The sequence below is a fragment of the Alosa sapidissima genome, chromosome 11 (genome assembly GCF_018492685.1).
Source record: "Alosa sapidissima isolate fAloSap1 chromosome 11, fAloSap1.pri, whole genome shotgun sequence".
Lineage (NCBI taxonomy): Eukaryota > Metazoa > Chordata > Actinopteri > Clupeiformes > Clupeidae > Alosa > Alosa sapidissima.
Window position 1 is genome coordinate 21,340,824 of NC_055967.1, and position 14,084 is coordinate 21,354,907.

At 45.4% G+C, this 14,084-nt stretch overlaps 1 protein-coding gene across 1 annotated transcript in view; it reads right to left on the reverse strand.

Annotated features, from left to right (window-relative positions):
- Positions 1 to 3,212: 3,212 nt before the first annotated feature.
- Positions 3,213 to 14,084, reverse strand: part of LOC121724137 (A disintegrin and metalloproteinase with thrombospondin motifs 20-like) — a 90,557-nt gene continuing 79,685 nt past the window's right edge. The window contains exons 30-39 of the mRNA XM_042110498.1: positions 13,647 to 13,820; positions 11,810 to 11,980; positions 11,411 to 11,614; positions 10,973 to 11,102; positions 9,093 to 9,187; positions 8,881 to 8,975; positions 8,542 to 8,675; positions 7,240 to 7,331; positions 6,615 to 6,719; positions 3,213 to 6,328 (exon numbers count right to left, since the gene is read on the reverse strand). Coding sequence (XP_041966432.1) covers positions 6,239 to 6,328; positions 6,615 to 6,719; positions 7,240 to 7,331; positions 8,542 to 8,675; positions 8,881 to 8,975; positions 9,093 to 9,187; positions 10,973 to 11,102; positions 11,411 to 11,614; positions 11,810 to 11,980; positions 13,647 to 13,820 — 1,290 coding nt within the window. The 3' untranslated portion in view covers positions 3,213 to 6,238. The remainder of the gene's footprint in view (positions 6,329 to 6,614; positions 6,720 to 7,239; positions 7,332 to 8,541; positions 8,676 to 8,880; positions 8,976 to 9,092; positions 9,188 to 10,972; positions 11,103 to 11,410; positions 11,615 to 11,809; positions 11,981 to 13,646; positions 13,821 to 14,084) is intronic.

Consider the following 14,084-nt stretch of genomic DNA (forward strand, 5'->3'; position numbering starts at 1 on the left):
CAGGTTGCCTTGGTCGCCCGGTCGTGCTGTTTCGCACTTTGCAACATACGAAAAATCAGGCCTTACCCGACTTATTATGCTACCCAACTCCTGGTACAGGCTAGCCTGACGAGCCAGACCCACATCTAGATGTTGGGTCTGGGAACTCACCATTGCCTACAAAGTAGCCTCCGGTTCTGCATTCACTTTCTTGAATGCCCTCATACAGGCATATGTTACCTCCCGACCGTTGATGAACGACGTCTTGCTCTGCCACATGTACGTTCAGGGCAATCCAAACTTTTCTCATCAGTTGTTCTCCTTTGGTGGAACGCACTGCTAGTTCCTACTAGAGCAGGATACAAGGATACAAGGATACAAGGACGTTTATTGTCACATGCATATAGTTACTGGAAGTAAGAAATGCAGTGAAATTATGTCTGGTGTCAGCTTATTTGTGCATTAATGGGGGGGGTAAAAAGTGCAGTAGAAGAGGGGTTTAGTAGATTAAGTGGCAAGGGCTGCATAAAAAAGGTGGGGGAGGATTGGGATTGGGTGGGGGGCACCAACAAGGAGCACCCAAGAGCAAGATAGATAGATAGATAGATAGATACTTTATTGATCCCAAGGGGAAATTCAGCGTGCATCTCTACCTTCAAAAAATTCCTGAAGTCCCAGCTCTTCAGAGAGTATCTCTTGTGGTAGCACTACCTAAAACTAGACTTGATATTCTAGCACTTACCACCTGACTAGAACTGCCACTCGACTGTATGGCAGTAGCCCTCATGGCTGCACTAACTTGTCCTTATCCCATTCTACCTTTATTGTTTCCCTTGTTGGAAGTCGCTTTGGGTTAAAAAGCATCAACCAAATGTAATGTAATGTAATGTTAAAGTCAGTGCACCTGATGCCCCACACATCCAAGTATCTGAAACAATTGTGTAGGACCTGAGCAGCACTAGAAATTACTTGTGGTTTTGGCGCCATCTACTGAAGTAGGAGTAAGCCTACAGGCACTTCAGTGTGGGTATGCATCCATTGAGAGAAAAGACTAGCTTGCAGCCTGAGCTAGCTGCAAACTAGGCCTATGTTTTGTTTTAAACACAAATATTGCATGTCATCTATAGCAAATGCACACCTACACCTTTTTGAACAGTATGAGAGTGATATAATAACCACATGCCATCCACAATCCATCTCAAACACACTTGTAAATTGACTATTTTCTGTCTCTATCATCCATGAAAAACTCATCTGAAATATCTAACTCTGCTTAGTGAACCGTTTCAACTAATTCTACAACTGTTTGTACTGGCTGAGAACCAATACCAATAAACATGACAGGAAATGTGCTGCTAGCAAAAGGCTCTCACATCTGTTCTAGGTTAGGTTACTGAGGGGTTAAAAACGAACAGCTTCCTCCAGCAGAGAGCACTATTTATCTAGGCTTAAGCACCATCCTGCCACTCCTGTTTTTACACTTCTACATACTTTTATGAGTTCTTACAACCTTCTGACAGTAATATAAAATATCCAAGAAACATTTGATGAACATATTATGATGTGTTTGTGATAGCTTTTACCAAACATTTAACTCAGCTATAAACCCTATGACTTTGTGTGTCAAATATCTGCAAAATTTAGAATAATTTAAATAATGTTTCAATTATTTAATAATATTTAGAAGATACTGAAGTGGTGGTGCCCTGTTCTACTGTGTACACCTGCACAAATATGACCTTCATGGAAGAATCATCAGAAGAAAACCTTTTCTGTATCCTCACCACAACATTCAATGTCAGAGGTTTGGAAAGGAATATCGAAACAATATAATTTAGAATTGCCTCATCATTTTGGAAAGTCATGTGGACTGTTGAATGCAGCAATGAGTAAAGGTATACTGTATGTAAAGACAGAATTTATGTAAAGAAAACAATGAGGGTGGATCAATCAGGGCTTGTATCACATAGACCCCACAAGAGCAGTGCATGGCCCAAGAATGTCACAGAAAGCAGAAGGCTATGATAGGCTAGAAGAATGTCACAGAACTAGAACTCTTTTATCAGGAAAAATATGTGAAAAAAACAAGAACTGAAAGACTTAGTTGGCTGCAAGCTGTGATACCAGCCAGAGGGGTGTCAGTAAGTACTGATCATGCAGAGTGCCCAAACTAGGCTACTGCTTTGGACCCTTGTACTTTTTATTTTTGAAACTATAAAAGATGGAAATCAAAGTAATCTCACTTAAATTCATGTGTCATATTCAATATTATGCCTCGACCAGGGGGGTGTGCGGGGTTAAGCCTTTGGCTCCTCATCTGACTCATCGTTCCATTCAACAAGAAGGTTCTGTTCCTAAAGATCATTCCTCAAGCTTAAGTAAAAACATAATAACATCTACAGACCTTGTGCAAGGTAGATTGTCCATCTCTTTTCTAGACAACACTTGTAACACTTTTCTCTGGCCACAGAGTCCTCGCCGGTGTTTGTACTGAGTTTCATAACATGTTAAATCTCCCTCTTTGCTAACAGTCCATGACTTGAAGATCAATATTTCCCACTGCAACTGTCTCCATTTCTGCCTTGTTTTGTGCGACAACACAATTAAAATGGCATGTGAGCACCTTCAAAGGGAATGAGCTCATTTCACACCCTGACTTACAGTATAAGTGACTGCTCCAGCTGTGCACTTGAAATTAAAATTCTCTTTTTTTCACGTTCAGCCCTTGTGTATATGTGTGTGGCATTGGTGGTGGTGTTGGGGGTTCACATGTTTGGATGTGTTTGCGCTCATGGAAACATAACCTGGAACACTAACATAATCCACATGGAGTTTCTACTCAGCTTGTCTGTATTTGCAATGTTTAGCCTCTCGTTCTCACTACCATCTCATATGCCTGGAGGATTCAACAGTAATTATGTCAGTCCAGGAAACAATGAACTTGGTCATATTTGTGAGATAAACATCGCATATAGAAAATTTTTATTAACATGCACTATGATAATAAAAAAAAAAACACATTGCTAAGAAGAGCTTCATGTGACAGCATCTAAAGCTGCCTTATATTGTGTTCCTCAGGAGTGCTGCCATTTGTGTTCCATAGATTCAGATATGTTGTTTGCCCAAAATGACTACTGTTGCCCTCCAGGTTATACAAGAAGTGCGTGTCTACAAAATGATACTCTCATACAGTATGTGTTGACCAAAGCACATGATTACAATGACACATGGGAAAGCGCTAAAATATTTTATTGTTACTTATTTCATAATCAGTGTTAGTACAGCAGCAATACCTACAAAATATCAGGACTTTCTCACTCTTTTTCATCCATAGCACCATAATGATTTCATTAACACTACACACTGTACATAAAAGTAAATATGATTCTCTAAACATCTTTGGATTATATGTAGCAAACATGCATTTTGTATCATTCAGCCAGAATGCCCTCTTTAGATTAAACATACTGTTTGCACTTCAAGTATGGATATGTAAAAAAAAAAACAATACACAAAAACAATTCACAAAAGTTACAAATCTTTTGTTAATGGAAAAAATGAAACTGTTTAAAATTTCTACACATTTTATGGCACATAGTGCGTCAAGTAATCTTTTAATTTCTGATACAGACCTCATAGATCAATTGCCTATCAAAGATATAATGATAGCCAAAGTGTTTCTAGCTGCTCAGTGAGTTTCAACAAGTCGGCCTCTACAGTTCCATGAATAAGCATCCTACTCTGCTACTACAATACTTTGGATAAAGCTTAATTCCCATTCACTAGCCAGGTCTTGCTGCCATATATGCCTCTTGTAGTTTCAGTAGTTAATGCATTCTCAAAAGCAGAATGGATTGGGTGGATTAAGATCAGTGTGACCACTGTGTTACTGATGATTGTCTCAGGCCATGAAATTATCTTCTTTTTAAAACCACTGGACACTCTGCAAACATGCTGATGTCTTTTCCGTGGTCATGCTGGCCATGCATAGCCATTCTACATTCCTCAAAGAGAGCAGTGGTGGTGGTGGTGGTGTTGTTTTTCATTATGTGGATTTGCCCTCTAAAAAGGTTGAAACCCAATCCACCCCAATGCTTTTCAGCACCTTCAAGCAAGATTGCTTCTTTTCCTTTGCTCTTTTGACTACATATGGAGAGCTGTTCTCATAGAATCTGGCAACCTTGTGGCTTGTGCATGGGGAGGAGTTTTCCGTGCACAGGAAAGCATCCACGACATAAAGCAGGCTTGTAATTACGCCGAGTCCAAATGTCAAACCTGGTCAGTAAAAATGGAGGCTCTGCAACAGCTGAATTTCAAATCCGATGTCAGTACCTTCCCTCTAGATGCGAGGTAATTTCAGTAGTAAAGTAAAGAGCACCGTGTACAATTCCATCGCAGGTTATTGGTTATAAAACACTAGACAATATACAGTAATACGAATCCTGTACCACACAGGACTCTATTAGTAGTAGTTGTAGCATTGTGAACATTGAATATATCTACATATACTTACAGAATAAATATGATCAAACATAAATAGTAGACAATACAATAAAATACATTTCATGGACATCCATGCTTGAGAGAGGTAGGGTGGCATGCACCTGGGAGCAGGGTTCACATCAGATGTGCTCTGGAAAAATAACCTGGAATAAATCTGGATTCACCCTTCTATTCCAATCTGAGAACGGAGCTCTTGACATCAGAAGCGTGTTTTAACTGGAACACTAAAGGCAGTGTGAAACGTGATGTGAGTATCCAACGTATTACTTCCCACAAAATAACGGAATATCCAAAGAATTCCAGAGGACGGATTATTAGCTGTTATTCGGTGTGTTTGTCTTAACAAATTCCTAGAAAGGCACACAACCCAATCAACTGTACATAACCATGTCTGTCTGATTTTAGATTTTCCAGAGCACATCTTTTGTGCTTCAGTACCTACAGAGTTTCTCTCTGGAAAATCTGTCTGAAAGCATTATACAGCAGGTTGGTCAGGCAGTTTTCTCAGAGAGACCCACAGTAGCCATCGAACTCCAGTGAACTTTACTCTGACAACGAACAACGGAGGGCTCAAGACACTTCACCTTTGAGGTAAGGCAAGTCTGGAAAGTGGTTATGATAACTGTATACAGACACACAAATATACAGGCACCAATTACAGTAGACTGTAATTCTACTCTGAAGCGGATCAATCTATAGAGCCATTGCGGGCTTTATCTTGAATAATAACCAGCTTGCATTCTTCAATTCTGTATCCTAACTCACTGTAAGTGTACACTGAACTGTAAATTAATTTATATATTTATTTTTACTAATGTTACTTCAAGAGCTAGACCTATGTTCAGTACATCAAGATCTTTGCATGATCAGAAATATTATAGATTGAGACTTCATTTGAAGTGATGACCACACCCTACCTGTCAGCAGGTAAGTAGATGTAAGACATTTAAGTTCAAAGAAAGTGTGGAACTGTCCATTCTTCCATACTAGAAAAATAAGTATCCCTTATGGAGTCTTGACCACTCCCCTACTATAATCTAAAGACACTATTCCATTGGTACAGCTTCAGATACACTGCATACACTGTATGATACAGTTGTGATAACCACATACATACATATGGATTCCCATTGTGGATGATGTATGGCAGTTCTAGAGACATTCTGTAGTTGGTTTGGTTTCTATTCTTCAAGAAAACTGTTAGAATAGGTTTCTCTTAGGAATTTTCTATTGCATCACCAAGAGTAACTGAAGAAGATAAGAAAACCCGACTTCATGACGTGACAGAGGACACTCCTCAGATTTGCACCGAGTCTTGACATCGCCCCACATACAGACCCATTAAGATGAGCCACCAGGTGAAACCAGAGCGGGTGGGCGAGCCAGACAGGAGAGATTTGCTGTCACAAAGCAGCACCGCGTCTGCTTTTTATATTCTGACACACGGACGCATTTGGTAACCATTAGAAGCATTAGAGAGGGGTTGCAAAAGGGGAAGTTGGCCCGTCATCAGAGTGAGCTGGCTCTGTCAAGGGAGGCGGGCGGGCTATCGCGGCTCACGGGTCCTCAGACTTCACAGTACCGTAGCTGCCGGGAGGAAAGAGAGATGGAGGAGGACAGGGGGAGGGGGATGAAGGAGGGTGATGGGGAGTTCAAGTCAGACTGACGGGCTCACGGAGCCCCTGAAGAGTGGCATCTTGTGCTCGGCACTGCAGTGGGAATTAGTGTGAGAGGTCGCGCACCCACAAACCGGTCCTCACTGGACCTGGACGAGGAGGCCGGAGTGCGGGTGGGGGATGCACTTGCCGCAAAAACCGCCACAGCGGCCATAGATTCTGGTGCCGTCCTGTGCCAAAAACACGGTAAAAAACTATGGGTGAGAATCCACGTTTGAGGAGAGAGCACAAAAACAAAACCTGTCATGGTACTGATATTTAGTCAGTGGCAAAAAATCTTGAAGATGACTGAAATGTAAGACCAGACCAGACTAAACCAGATCACAAACATTACTGAAAGGCATTCCACAATCTCTGGCACTTCAAATCAGCTCATGTGAACACAGTGAAACACTTACAAAGGAGTTTACTCATTAATGCCTATCATGATGTTGAGGGAAAAGACCACAGTCTTACCTCAGACCTATGCACCTTAACTGTGACATAGTTGCCCTGGGAGACCCATTTGGTTGTTTCGGCGACCTTCAGACCAGTTCCGGTGAGGTTTATACTAAACTGGCCCTGTGGAATCAGGAACACACAGGTTTTAAACCTCTGGGACAAACTTACTAATGAGTACGCCACAGATGTCAACAAAGCATCAAAAACCGTATATTAGAGAGAGAAAACATGCACACACATGGCTCTATGTAAATAAGGCTCTGCCTCTGCCCACACATGCTTGAGATCTGTTCTCACGTTCCCCTCATAGTCAAGTTGTTGAGTGGGCAAACTCAACTCTGACAGCTACAGCTCCATTTCAAACACTTCCTCAAGTCCCTGGGAAGCCGATCCGAAGTGCTTTCACAACTGTGCCCAACGAGTCTCATCGCACTTCTCTTCTCAAAGCTGTTGTGTCTACCCAGAGTGGGGCTTGGAGAGAGCTGTGGAGGCTCCACAGTCAGGACAAAAGCAAGCAACCCCCCCTGCGCATTAGGCTGAGCTGCTCCATGTTTGACACATGGGGAAACAGGATACAGTTATCCCTTGGGTAACCCCCCCCTGCGCATATGGTTTGAGTGGGAAAGGGAGGCTGTCTCACCTGGGGGCACTTGGCTGCGCTATAACAGTCTCCTGCTGTGGCGAAGGGCACAGGCCTGCCCAGCACAGTTTGGGTGAACTGCAGGTCCGTGGCTGCAAAAGAAATACGGCCACATGTAAGAGCATGAAACAACTCTCTTTTTTTGTACACTGAGAATGAAACAATGGCTCAGGAATATACAGTGATAAAGTGAGACAGAAGACAGGGAAGAGAAGCTCTGTAAGTAAAAGGGCAGTTAAGGGAAAAAATATGGACTGAAACTAGTGTGGCAAGTACAGACTGAGATGCAGATTGGGGGGGGGGGGGTGTCAAACACCTGGGGCACCCGCAGCATCCCTGCACCCCACTCTTCTTCCCTCCCTCCCTCCCTCCCTCTCTCTCTCCCTCTCTCTCTCCCTCTCTCTCTCCAGACAGTGGACTGCTTTACTGTAGAAGTCTCTGCCAAACAGGCTCCAGGCGGCTCGTCTGAACCGTGCCTTGAACTCATTACTCATCTTTCCTTTTTTCCATCCTTCTTTCGCTTTCTCTTTCTCTCTCTCTCTCTCTCTATGCTCTCTCTTTCAGCCCCAGCTCAATTGGGAGGCTGTAATGGGTACATATGCCATAAAGAGTATGATGTGTGTGTGTGTGTGTGTGTGTGTGTGTGTGTGTGTGTGTGTGTGTGTGTGTGTGTGCATGTCTGTGTGTGTGTGTGTGTGTGTGTGTGTGTGTGTGTGTGTGTGTGACTGAGTATTTCCTGCTCTCTCTCTAAAAGTGGTTCCACTTGCCCTTCTCCGTGCAGAGAGTGGCCTTCCCACTCACAGCTAATCACTGTTAATCCCCCCCACGCGTCACATGTACACTAACGCTAACGAAAGACACGCCGCGCCACAAGGGCCAAAGTGGGGCTGCCTCAGCTAATAAGCCGTAATGGCTGCCAAGAGTTACATTTCATGGTCATTGTGTGTGTGTGTGTGTGTGTGTGTGTGTGTGTGTGTGTGTGTTTTGTGTGTGTGTGTGTGTGTGTGTGTGTGTGTGTGTGTGTGTGTGTGTGTGTGTGTGTCCATGTTTGCGACCATAACAGGCTTCCATGCCCAAGCCGCAGGTCTGAAAGCAGAGAGTGGCAGGAGAGATTGTGCATAATGCACCTGTTTATCTTTGGTCATGCCCATAGTTGAGCACTGGGGGCCTGGGCAAGGACACGGAGCAGGGGCGAGGAGGACGGGCAGCCAGCCGTGGGCATGGGCATGGGCGGGGTGGAGCGGATGCCAGGGCAAACTCATTGTGTGGTGGCAGTTCCAGTAAGGTGCAGTAATGACTCACTTATGACGCGCATGGAGCTGATGTCCAGTCGCACCCTGCTGAAGAGCGTGTAGCCCGCGGCTGGGTAGTCGTTCCTGCACTGACAGTCCTGCCGTCTGCTGCCGTTGAACGGACATTCGAAGGGGTTCTGGAGCCTGCCGGGGCACGTTAAGATGTCAGGGACGACAGCACAGACTATGATATGAACTTAAAGAGATTTAAACAGTCTGAACAATATGACACCATCATCAGTACCAATATCACTCAGTACTTCAACTTACATAACAATGGACAAGGCAAGGTAAATAAGAACAATGCAATATAGTATTTCTCTGAAATGAAACAATTACGTAAACATACCTGTATGCATAGACCTCAGAGAAATTATCTGTCTGGCCACTGCGAAGTGTGATATACTCCTTGGGGAAACTGGTGTGCATTTCAGCGCAATATATCTAAAAAAAGAATGGTGTTCAGTAAGACTATGATGTATAGTATAGCAAACAAGGTATAATGTAAGTGTGTATGTGCATCTTTGTGTATAATGTTACTGAGATGTATTATCCACAAACCTGCAGTATCCTGGATTTGACTTTCAGGTAGTGTTCCCCATCCTTCCTCAAGCCTTCCCTCATCTGGACCTCTCGACATGTGGAGAACACCTCACCTAAGATGAGTCCAGAGACACAGCATGAGAATGGCATTCTGGCCTGCAACAATCCAAGTTCAGCATGAACGTTTGTTCACGGATGATATGGTTCACATTTTACAAAGTGATAACTACGAGATAGAAATACCCGTATTTTCCGGACTATAAGTCACACTTTTTTTCATAGTTTGGCCGGTCCTGCGACTCAGGTGCAACATATATATATTTATATAGTTTTTTTTTTCTCTTCATGAAACATTTTTTGACTGGTGCGACTTATACTCCGGTGCGACTTATAGTCTGGAAAATACGGTACATAATCTGCAGTATGGGAAGTGTACAGACTCATGGTTCTCCTGTCTCTGTGTGTGTGTGTGTGTGTGTGTGTGTGTGTGTGTGTGTGTTTGTCTGTGTGTGTGTCTGTGTGGTGTCTGTGTGTGTGTGTGTGTGTGTGTGTGTGTGTGTGTGTGTGTGTGTGTGTGTGTGTGTGTGTGTGTGTGTGTGTGTCTGTCTGTGTGTGTGCATGTCTGTGTGTGTGTCTGTGTGTGTGTGTCTGTGTGTGTGTGTGTGTGTGTGGTGTGTGTGTGTGTGTGTCTGTGTGACCGTGTCGTCTGTATGCACGTGCACATGCTGATGATTAAGTGTTTTTATGTGTGTGCTCCCCCATGTTCCCTAAACAGAGGAAATATCAGTTTATTTTTCTCCCTCCTCCTGCACTGGTATTTCTTCGTGGTTCATGGAGAGATCCCTCTCGTTTTCTGATTGGCAATAATACTTTGAGTTGCCGAGGCTGCCACAGCCTGAGCATATCAGTTTAATTTTGCCCACGCTTGACTTGGCAGGAGAAATTGGGGCCCAATGCTCCAGTGGATTCCCTGAGCCGTGTCTAAACATCCCGAAAATGTGGGGAGCGAGCTCGCGAACCTTGGATCACTGCCGTCTCCTCGCCGGGGGTCAAAAGTGAAGGCCGCCCAAACAGATTCTGCGAGAGTGGCCCTGCGATCCTCTCACTGTTATCAGACCTTCGACCCGGAGGATAGGGGAAGTGGGGGTGGTATTTATGGCTTCAAAGCTTATTTGCCCTGGAAGGGGGGGGGGGGGGGTGATGGTGAGGGGGGAGTCGAAGCTTAAATTACACTCAACGTGCTAACATCCAAAAATACGCTGACTTCCTCCAAACTACATGCGTTCCTGGGCTGGCGTCCCTGCGCAGCCAATTTAGTTCCATTACAAAAGGACATTCCTTAATGCACAAAGACAAAAAAAACTTTGCAACAGCTGACACAGGCCGATCTACGCTACGGTGTGTGTACTTCAGAGAGCAGCCAGGAAAAGAGTATAAGTATATATACTCTTTTGATCCCGTGAGGGAAATTTGGTCTCTGCATTTATCCCAATCCGTGAATTAGTGAAACACACTCAGCACACAGTGAACAAACAGTGAGGTGAAGCACACACTAATCCCGACGCAGTGAGCTGCCTGCTACAGCGGCGCTCGGGGAGCAGCGAGGGGTTAGGTGCCTTGCTCAAGGGCACTTCAGCCATTCCTACTGGTCGGGGTTCGAACCGGCAACCCTCCGGTTACAAGTCCGAAGCGTTAACCAGTAGGCGGCGGCTGCCCCAAAGAAAAAAGCGCTGGCGCACTCTTGCGGGGCTTGGAGCGGAGCGGAAGTGGTGTGGTGTGCAACGAGCTCTCCGTGTGGGGAAAAGAAAAGGCGCTGGCGCACTCGTGCGGGGCCTGGAGCGGAGTGGAGTGGAAGTGGTGTGGTGTGGTGTGCAACAAGCTCTCCGTGTGGGGCTCACATTCTCTCAGTCGGCAGGCGGCCCTGGACTCGGGCCTCTCCGAGGGACTGCAGGCTTTGGAGGGGAGGTGTTTGGTGGTCAGGCATTCCACCCGCCGCTCCATCACCCCAGCGCCGCACGTCTGAGAGCACTGCAAGGTAACAAGAGAGAGAGAGAGAGAGAGAGAGAGAGAGAGAGAGAGAGAGAGAGAGAGAGAGAAAGAAACATCATTCTTACATTCATTGTAGATTGGCATAGAAGATTTGACTTTGAACAAGAATATCCCAAACATGCCTGCACTGTAATAGACCGTAACCAAACACTTCTAACCCTGTGTCATGGTCAGGCAACACCAATTTGCTGTTTAAAAACATGCATTAAAATTCAATAAACAAATTAGACTGCAGTGACTGAAACTAAACGCCTGAACCCATGACTGACACTCATATACCAATGTACCTTGCTCCATGGACCAACTTTCCAGTGAGGGGTGGCCGGACACTCCCTGATCTGGCACTGCTGGGTGTCCAGAGGCCTGGACCCTGGGCACTGGGTGTGGGCAGAGAGAGCCTGGGCAGTGTAGGGGTGTGGGTCGGCAGAGGAGGACACTGCGGAACAGGACACCATCCTCCGCTGGTACCCAATGCCACAGCTGGCTGAGCACTGCAATAGACACGGACACACTGAACTGACCGCCTGAATACAAGACGCAGCTCATAAATGACCTCCCCATTTCAATGTCTTAAATAGGTTCTTCTTGTGGATTCATAGCTCCAGAAGTGCACACGTATTAGATCATATTTATATGGGAGAGCTCTGTAGAGGTCCAGTGACGCTGGACTGGAGTGTTTGGCTGACCTGTGTCCACGCTCCAGTCATCCACATGTACTGGCAGGGGGACCGGTGACAGGGCTGGTGCAATGGGGGCTTTGTGGAGGGGTCACACATGCTGTTGTGGCCAGGGTTCATCCTTGTGTCCACACACAAGATGTTTCTGCTCCTCATCCCCTTGCCACATGTTGCATTGCACTGGATGGGAAACACAGAGACAAAACATACTAAGCAACAGTTATGTACAACCTGGTCTGAATCACAAGCTTCCCTGAGCAAAGATGACAACACCAGGAAGCATATGAGGCACATCAACAATATACAGTATGTGGATGTGTATGGATGATCTTCAGTAGCAATACATGACCACAGGGGGCAGTGCAGCATTATTTGTAAGCCATGGCTTCTTAAGCTGTCAGGTGAGGACATTTAAAGAATGAGAAGTAGAACGATAGGAGGAGGACGATATACTGTACATTTATCAGAAGTACTGTTGTTGGTATTGTTGCTTATAAATTCACACCTAAGTGCATGTTCCACCTGATGCTTTTCTTAAAGCTCTGATTCTTCTGATTTCTTATTAATATATAAGTATAAGTATATATATTCTTTTGATCCCGTGAGGGAAATTTGGTCTCTGCATTTATCCCAATCCGTGAATTAGTGAAACACACTCAGCACACAGTGAACACACAGTGAGGTGAAGCACACACTAATCCCGGCGCAGTGAGCTGCCTGCAACAACAGCGGCGCTCAGGGAGCAGTGAGGGGTTAGGTGACTTGCTCAAGGGCACTTCAGCCGTTCCTACTGGTCAGGGTTCAAAACGGCAAACATCCGGTTACAAGTCCGAAGCGCTAACCAGTAGGCCACGGCTGCCACTCAAAAGATGCATAAAAGCACCTGATGCACGATTGTGTGTCTATTGGCATCTCACCCCACAAACAGCTCTGGTAGAATACTGAGCCAGACGCTGAGCCAGGGGGAGAGTTGCACATCAAAACAGACACAACTCATTAGAAGTCCCTAAACGGAGCTCCTCTTGTGTGTCCTCTGTCCCGAAGACACAGCTGAGACAAACACACAAGATGAAGAGGGAGGGAAAGAAAACACTCCCGGGGCTCGCTGACATCACCCCATTCACAATCTAGGACAGATACTTATCAGTGCTTTGAGCTCCTCTTCTGTGATGTAGCATATGATGATGTTATCGTTTAAGCCCATAGCTCTGATCCAGGGAGAACTAACCCTCTTCCTTGCATCTAATAGTTCAGCCGTCTCTCTCTCTCTCTCTCTCTCTCTCTCTCTGTTTCTCTCTCTCCTCTTCTATTCTCTTCTTCTACCCAGTGGGGGTCTCTGGGAACACTGGCAATAACTATACTTAATGGCACAATTAAAAGTTCTCAGCCCCAAACACAGCTAATGACTGATATCAGTTAAGTGTGCACAGTAGGCCCTGTGGTCTGGCAATTAATGAATGAACAAAATTACGATCCGAGCGATAAAACTAAATGGCGCTTCAGGATGAGCGGGCAGGAATGCTGTGGCTTCACAAAAATGTTCCAGATAGTCGTCTCGTTACCACATGTGGCCGCATGGGTTAAAGCTGCGCTGACATCGCTTTCAAGCTAACGCATCTGCATGAAAGACAGGATCCAGATCCACCGGCACGCCAGGCTGGAGAGGAGAGCGAGAGAGCACGGCACACGTTTCCCACTGGCTGCTATTCAAACCTCAGGGCAGGCCAGACAAAACAAGAGCCAGCCAACAGAGCGGGGTGAGTGCACAAGGGCTGTCTGATGCCCGACGGGGAGGAAATCCTCAAAGCTGAGTCGAGGACTGAAGTGGCGTTCTCCGAATACTCACATCGTGCCACTCCTCGGCGGCCCACATGTAGTGGTGGCAGTCTGGGGAGAGGCAGGGCTGGGTAGTGGCGGGCCGCAGGCGGACGTCACACAGCTCCTCAGAGACTCTTCCGGAGGCCTTTAGTCGGCAGTACACCTCTCTGCTCTGGACTCCGATTCCACAAGTGACAGAACACTGGGAGGATACACATACACACACACACACACACACACACACACACACAGACACAGAGGGAGGTTGTGAGACATTTTTCATGAAGAGAAACAACTGACCTGTCAATGAACTGGTGATGAAATATATGGTAAGACTACAGTGTGAATAGTTGTAGCACTATTTGGGATGCAATTTCTAGTAGCATTTTCTTATTCACTTTGAACTACATACTTTTCAAAAAACAATCCCCTTATTTAGTCTTCTAAAATGGACTCAACTAACATA